At 33.1% G+C, this 7,173-nt stretch overlaps 2 protein-coding genes across 2 annotated transcripts; one reads left to right on the plus strand and one right to left on the minus strand.

Annotated features, from left to right (window-relative positions):
- The first annotated feature begins 223 nt into the window (after nt 1–223).
- Nucleotides 224–5,485, plus strand: LOC103867785 (probable pectinesterase 15). The gene is made up of 6 exons (XM_009145873.3): nt 224–2,164; nt 2,388–3,618; nt 3,695–3,866; nt 3,968–4,174; nt 4,256–4,506; nt 4,588–5,485. Exons 2-6 carry the CDS (start codon nt 3,407–3,409, stop codon nt 4,760–4,762), a joined length of 1,017 nt encoding a protein of 338 aa, XP_009144121.1. The 5' UTR covers nt 224–2,164; nt 2,388–3,406; the 3' UTR covers nt 4,763–5,485.
- A 246-nt stretch (nt 5,486–5,731) lies between these two features.
- LOC103867786 lies at nt 5,732–6,498 on the minus strand. The gene is made up of 3 exons (XM_033291897.1): nt 6,471–6,498; nt 6,370–6,423; nt 5,732–6,230 (listed from the first exon to the last, which is right to left on the minus strand). Exons 1-3 carry the CDS (start codon nt 6,496–6,498, stop codon nt 6,025–6,027), a joined length of 288 nt encoding a protein of 95 aa, XP_033147788.1. The 3' UTR covers nt 5,732–6,024.
- Nucleotides 6,499–7,173: the final 675 nt, after the last annotated feature.

The raw sequence follows: 7,173 nt of genomic DNA on the forward strand, positions 1-7,173 counted from the left end.
GACACTGATCACCGATGAGAGAGGACATAAATGAAAAAGTCCATCTATGTAAACCCTTTTCTGAATACACACTTCTCCTAACCACACAAGTATTTACTATTTAGACTCCACGTTCATCATCATAAATTGATAAAACCACAGTGTTAATGGAAATTTCTAACATATTGACATTTGTTCATTAACAAAACTACTAACAATGTTGGATATACAGATTTGGTTCAACAATCGTACACATGAGATTAACCAAAGCAACTAAGACAAAACATACTGCCATAAACAGAAGGTCCAAGAATGACAACCTCATATCTCCATATCTAAACACCTTTGATCCCAGCCTGTATGAAACCTGTATATCCAAATGTTTGTTTGGGGCCAATCTTGTTGCAACCGAAAATACCACAGATCTGTTGAATAAAGCTGCAGCCTGCAGAGTTTTCCAAGTACAGTTATCTACTCTGAAATTTAGATGAGTTCATCCCCTGCCGACGGAATCGCTGATCCAAAATTTTACCACATGCTAAACTTTACGAAACCTCGATCTCCTTGTAAACGTGAAAGTACCTTTGAGATCACTTTTAATGGAAGTGATTCTTGTATCTCCACCTTACCTTAATAATGAAATCAAAGATTTTAGAAATATTGATGCTAAGCGAACAGATCTCTCAGGATCCTTTGACTTGCCAGAAGACAAACACAAATCCCCTGAAAAACTAATTGAGCCTCAAACAAAACCTCGGTCGTCAACTGCAAGGCACCCTTAGACAAATCGCTTTCATAATCACCTTGTTCAAAACGCCTAACTTTGATCTTCATCTTCCTCGAAACCTTAGACATATCATGTCATCGTAATCACCTTTAAAATTGTTTCGGACACATCACCAAACTACACAGCGGTTACCTTCTTGAATCCTCTTTTGATTCACCAGAACACGACGAGAAATCCTATAAAACCCTAATTGAATTAAACCTCAACCAAAACTTCGATCTTCATCTTCTTCAAACACTCAGAGATATAGCCTTCAAATTTGCCTCTGTCAAAAAAATCCTATATGCATCGATCTTCACCTTTATTGTATATTGGAAATCATCGATGAAACCTTCTGATACACAATTCTGTGATTATCTCTTTTATTAATATGAGTAATTAATATATTAAACATTATTAGTAAATATACATGTTTTGATAATTGGAAAAGAAAATGGAATGTTTTGTAATTAATAGAAAATTTCAGGGGTAGAATCATAAGAAGTATTCTGCTTTAATAGTATAGATGTGCATGCATTATTTTGTACAGTCTCGTTTATACCTACTCTTTCATTACTTTCAGATTAAAAAAAATTAACGAGTCAATATCTCATATCATTTTCAAAATATTTGAGATAAGTATCACGTAATATATACTCTCATGTTTCTCTTATTGTGCCGTTTTAGTTTTTTTTTTTTAAGTTTAACATTTGGCACAAAACATTATATTTCAGAAATTTTGTATGTAAAAATATTGACAACTAAAACAGTGTTGAACAGAAAAACATTATTTTCAGAAATTTCATTATAAAATAGAAACCCATATTAGATAACCTTTTTCTCAGCAAAAAGGAAAAAAAAAATCGCGAAAAAGTTAAATTTTCCTCTCATTTTCGTCAGCTGATTTTCTTCTGTGCGGAAAGCAAAATTGTAATGCGGAGTGATACACAGAATATAAAGAAATAGAGAGCATGATATGTCCTAAAAGGCTACAAAACCAATGCAACGAATGGAGGAGAGCAAAAAGTCGAAATGCATGCAAATACTTTCCTATTTGTTATTGAATTTTGTCTTTGACTTCTCAAGTTTTACTAACTGTCTTCTAAATTATTTATTTTTGCCAACTCATGCAACTGTTTCTAAATTTTAATTGTTTTAAAGTTTAGAAACTTAACATTTTAAATTTTCTTTTGGACGAGGATTTGTGACACCCAATAATAACTTAACCTTGCTATCCTAGTTTCTTGACTCCAACATTTATTTTATGTACAATAGTTGTCACTCAATTAGATTCGTATCACTACAAAAAAAGTGATTAAATCACTTAAATTGTATCAGAAAATTAAATGATTCTGTTTTAAATTACTTATCTACAAATGAGACAAACATATATTATTTAGAATCAATTATACTCCATCCGTTTCTAAAAGATTCATGTTATAGTTTTTTCATACTTATTAAAAAAATATTTAAAATTATATTTTCTAATACATTGTTTTTCTTAATTAACTATTCCCAATAACTTTTAATCAATGAGATTTTATTAAACACAATTGTATTTTTTTAAATTACAATTTTTCATTAATTAATGTCTTGAAAATGTAAAAAAAATGTATCTTTAAAAAAAAAGGAACAGAGGGAGTAATAAGTAATGTCATTATTAATTTATTTTGCATCAATTCAATATTAGTGATATGCTTTTTATTCATTTGTATCGATTTAACACAAATAATATTATTATATGTAACTGTATCAAATAAATAATTGATACATTTACTTATTTTATTTAACATCACTTATATATTTGATACAAAACTTACATCACTATAAAAATGATACTAATAAAAATTATGTAATTATATATTATTCTAACATCTATTTAATTGAAATGATATCAATCCAATGCAACTAGCTCTTGATCTCCGATAAAACAGCTCGATCATAGTTGTATTATCCATTCGAGCTCGATCAGAGATGTCTTATCGGAAATCGAGAGCTAGTTGCGTTGAATCGTGTGTGGGCGCGGAGGAATTCTCCAGCAGATCGATTAAAACAGATCGAAAAATAAAATCTTTAGTGAGTTGGAACCAGAACTCGATCGTGGTGGTATTAACCAATTACCTTCATGTTAAGATGTCAATATCCACATTTAATTTTGTTTACATGTTAATATATATATATATATATATATATATATATATATATATATGTAAACAGATCTTAAAAGATATAATTTTTTTTATATAATTTATTATGACAATATTTTTGTTCAATAAATTTTAGAATTTGAGATAAAAATAAATGAAAACTTAAAGTAGAATAAGAAAAATAATAACATAAAATAATTAAAAAAACTAACTATCATATACTTTTCTTCTCAAAGGAAAAGACATTATTGTCCAAAAAATCAATTGACCCCACAGAAAAATATCTTACATGTGAAAATTGTCTCGAAGTATAAAGGTAAACTCAAAATGTGATCTAAATATTAATCAACTCTAGACTTTAGCTGCATTTGGAAACCTCACATGTATCTACGTAAATGCCATTTAATTTACACTAACCAACTTATGTCTTCTGTAAATAAATACACTTACAGATTCACAAACTTCTCCAATCTTCAACTTTTATCTGAGAAAACAGTAAACCGTGTTCTTAATAATGTCGATGAAAGTTGTATCCAGTCTTGCTTGTCTATTTGTCACCGTTCTGTCTCTCAATGAGAAGTATACACACTTTCACCAAGCTTCGCTGGTGTTAGTTGTCGACTTGAACGGCGGCGGCAACTTCACCACCGTACAGAGCGCCATTGATGCGGTACCTGATTCAAGCTCTTTCAGAACTCTCATCGTCATAAACCCTGGTATTTACAGGTAAACTCTTGACACACAATTCTTCATGTTTTGTCTTTCTCTCATTTTTAATTCTAGTAATGTTGGTTCAACTCAGGGAAAAGGTTACGGTCCATAAAAAGAAGACAAACGTTGTGCTTCAAGGAAAAGGGTATCAAAAAACAATCATAGAGTGGAACGATACAGCCCTATCATCAGGAGGCACTTTCTATAGCTTCTCTTTTGCTGTCTATGCGGATAATTTCGTGGCTCACAATGTCAGTTTCGTGGTAAGAACACTCCTCCAGAACCATTTCTCTTCACAATTTCGTTTCAGTGTATTGTTTCTTACGTTTTGAGTTTCATGCGCACAATTTTGTTTCCGATAAAGAACACTGCCCCGGAACCGAGACCTGAAGTTAAAGGCGCACAAGCCGTTGCTATGCGGCTTCAAGCGGACAAATCAGCGTTTTATGGCTGTGGCTTCTACAGCGCACAGGACACGCTGCTCGATAGCGAAGGCAGACATTTCTTCAAGGAATGTTATATCCAAGGCTCTATAGACTTCATTTTCGGCAATGGAAGATCAATCTACCAGGCAAGAAGAACATGCATGTTCATTAAAATTTGAATACGTATATGAGTATATGATGAGATAACAATTTTGAAAGTGAAACAGGATTGTACTATCAGGTCAATCGCTAAGGAGACTAGTTCGGGGATAAGCGGAATCATAACAGCTCAGGCAAGGGACTCAGAATCTGACCAAACAGGATTCTCCTTTGTGAACTGCACCATTTCTGGAACCGGGAAAATATGGCTTGGGCGAGCTTGGAGAACCTTTTCTACTGTCGTATTCTCTAACACCTATATGTCGGAAGTCATCTCACCGGATGGATGGAATAACTTTGGCAACACGACCAGAGACAGGTAAGCGGACTAGAAAACTAATTCATGTCATGTTATTCCCACATGGTTTTACTTAATGCATAAATATGTTTTGTTTACTAGGACTGTGACTTTCGGAGAACACAAGTGTTTTGGAGAAGGAGCTAACTACACCAAGAGAGTTGCATACGGGAAGCAGCTAACTGATGCTGAAGCAGCGAAGTTCACTGACATTTCATTCATTGATGGGCAACAGTGGCTTAACCAATCGGACATTTTTCTCCAAGCTGAACTCTGAAGATACCTCATCAGTTCTTACTTACTGATGTAGCTAAGTAAGGTCTTCTTATTAAGTACTTATAAAAAAAAAGGTATCAAGGGTCTATTCCTTGCTAGAAATGAAAGTAACTAGATATTGAAGCTGGTATGTAATTTATGCAAGTTAATTAAATCGTGGTTGACATGGTTGATATAATTTGTATGACTACAGTGTGGTGGTAATTGTCTCATTGAAGTGTTTTTATGCATCTATGTGTGTTTGGACATAGAACATAACAGTATAGACTCTAAAACAGCAAGCATGCATGCGTACACTTAGCATTAACCCTCAATGCCAACATTCTTTTGAACCAAAGTTTTTAGCATTCTTATCCCTAAGACAAATATAATTCTATCAACTTCTCTGCTTGTCCCTACAAGATGAAAACTGCCTTCCTCTATGGATCTTCACCTAAGGATCTGCATACAGACCAAGAATGGACTTGCCTTTTCCGTTTTCTGCAGTCTCAAACACACAACCTTTACAGTAGCTAGTGTCTAATTCAACTGTGAAACTGGAATGATCATTTTATTTTAGCACATTCAATTAACTTGATCTGCAAGTAAAGATCCATTTTTTGTCAACAATAGAAACAACAAGGCTTGAGAAGCTAAAATTGGTTGTTATCTAAAGGGAAAAGCTTTGTATACTATGAACCTGAAAGCGTCAGTTGATCCAATAGCAATGATGCTATGGAAACATGAACTTGAAGGGTCAAATCCACAATCTGAGCAAACGAGTTCACTGAAACATTTGATGTTTTAGTTTTAGTTTATCAAATGCAAGTTGCGTTACATTTGGGATAATATCCTGATCTAACTGAAGATGCTCATTAGAGTCAGGTGAATCAGAGAGGACTATGCAGATAAGAGATAAGGAGACTGATTTATAAAGAACAAAAGAAACATGAGGAGAAGAAGGGGAGATACTTAAAAATTGAGATTATAATGCCTTGAACAAAGATTTATTACAATGAACATCTCATTTTGGTGAGAGAAACCATAGGATAATCATGTGCATCCAAAGTCAATCTGACATCCTAAAGCTTGTCATACTGATCAAACCAGTTCTTCGTTTATCAACAGACCAAGAATGTTTTAACTATTTTATAAATATATTTTTTGTTTACTTAACATCCTTGAGCATATTTTTAGACTTTATTATAAAATGTCAAACATCCTGAAAAATACATGGATCATTAACTAATGACATCAAAGGAACATGGTCCATCAAATGAGCATTTATATAGGACCTGGTGCTGCACCAGGCGAAGGGGATGGTGCGTCACCTTTGCGTAGGGGCGGACATTCGATACACTTTTCTGTTTCGAATCCAGGGAAGCAGTTAGAAGGATCTTCGACACAACACAAGACCTCGAGTTGCCATGGCTTTCCCTCAAACTTTTTGAAGCATCTTTCTAGCCCAATCGGATGTTCGGGATCATAACCTGCAATGATGATCTCAAACTATAAAATCATGTGGTAGCAATAGCTGAATCCATAAAGTATAATACAACGTGTGTAACGCCTACATCTATCTTATTAGTATTGAGTTTTGAAGAAGGAAGATATAGATTCACTTCTTACACTGGTTGAGACCAAAGAGAGAGACAATAATGAGAATAGTAACCCATCTTTGCTCTTCTCAACTAATATTATTTTCTTGGATTAAAAATGAGAATTATCACCGACGTGTGCTGACGCTTGCAAAGACATATACATAAAGGAGATGATAATAATGAGAATCCATCCATTCTCGCTAATTTAATGTTATTTAAGGAATAGAATCGCAAATCATATTGGAACGGATACGTATCCACTTTACAAGTCATAATATAATTAAAAATTCAGAGAAGTATTATTCGTTTCTATATTTTAGTTAGTTTGGAAATTGGAATAGGATTTGCAAATCCTTCTAAATATTAATAATTTTAAAATTTAAAGTTAATTTAATTAATATTTGCAAATTCGTAAGTTTTTCAATTTATATTTTTGAGTTTAAGAAATCTTCTTTAAAAATCTATTAAAATCTCTAATAAATTTACAATCTGTATTTAAAAATATTAGGTAAATAATTTATTATTTTGAAAAAAAGTCACTAATATATTATAGGATTTGACTAACTTAACCAATAACCCCCATCTTAGACATGAAGATACATCTAATGTGATCCTTCAGGAGAGTACAAAGGTAGATCAGATGTTGAATTCACATTAGAATTAGATTATACATTACTTAAACTCATTGGGATGTCTGTCGACCATTTTGGTTATTGGGCGATTGAAAAACTTTATATCTTGTGTTTTCGTGACGCCGTGAGCTACGTCAGTGGATGAGACTACGAGGACAAGGACACAACCGAAGTGAAGGAGCATGAGCTATCCATAGGGT

This window comes from Brassica rapa, chromosome A05, assembly GCF_000309985.2.
Source record: "Brassica rapa cultivar Chiifu-401-42 chromosome A05, CAAS_Brap_v3.01, whole genome shotgun sequence".
NCBI classification, from domain to species: domain Eukaryota; kingdom Viridiplantae; phylum Streptophyta; class Magnoliopsida; order Brassicales; family Brassicaceae; genus Brassica; species Brassica rapa.

What these genes read in the sequence shown, in the direction of transcription:
- LOC103867785 (XM_009145873.3), top strand. Translation starts at nt 3,407, where the DNA reads ATGTCGATGAAAGTTGTATCCAGTCTTGCTTGTCTATTTGTCACCGTT. An exon ending in CTCACAATGTCAGTTTCGTG is followed by an intron (nt 3,867 to 3,967) that starts GTAAGAACACTC and finishes TTTCCGATAAAG; the next exon opens with AACACTGCCCCGGAACCGAG. An exon ending in ATGGAAGATCAATCTACCAG is followed by an intron (nt 4,175 to 4,255) that starts GCAAGAAGAACA and finishes AAAGTGAAACAG; the next exon opens with GATTGTACTATCAGGTCAAT.
- LOC103867786 (XM_033291897.1), bottom strand. Translation starts at nt 6,498, where the DNA reads ATGTCTTTGCAAGCGTCAGCACACGTCG. An exon ending in GCAAGCGTCAGCACACGTCG is followed by an intron (nt 6,424 to 6,470) that starts GTGATAATTCTC and finishes TTAGTTGAGAAG; the next exon opens with AGCAAAGATGGGTTACTATT. An exon ending in TCTCTTTGGTCTCAACCAGT is followed by an intron (nt 6,231 to 6,369) that starts GTAAGAAGTGAA and finishes TCATCATTGCAG; the next exon opens with GTTATGATCCCGAACATCCG.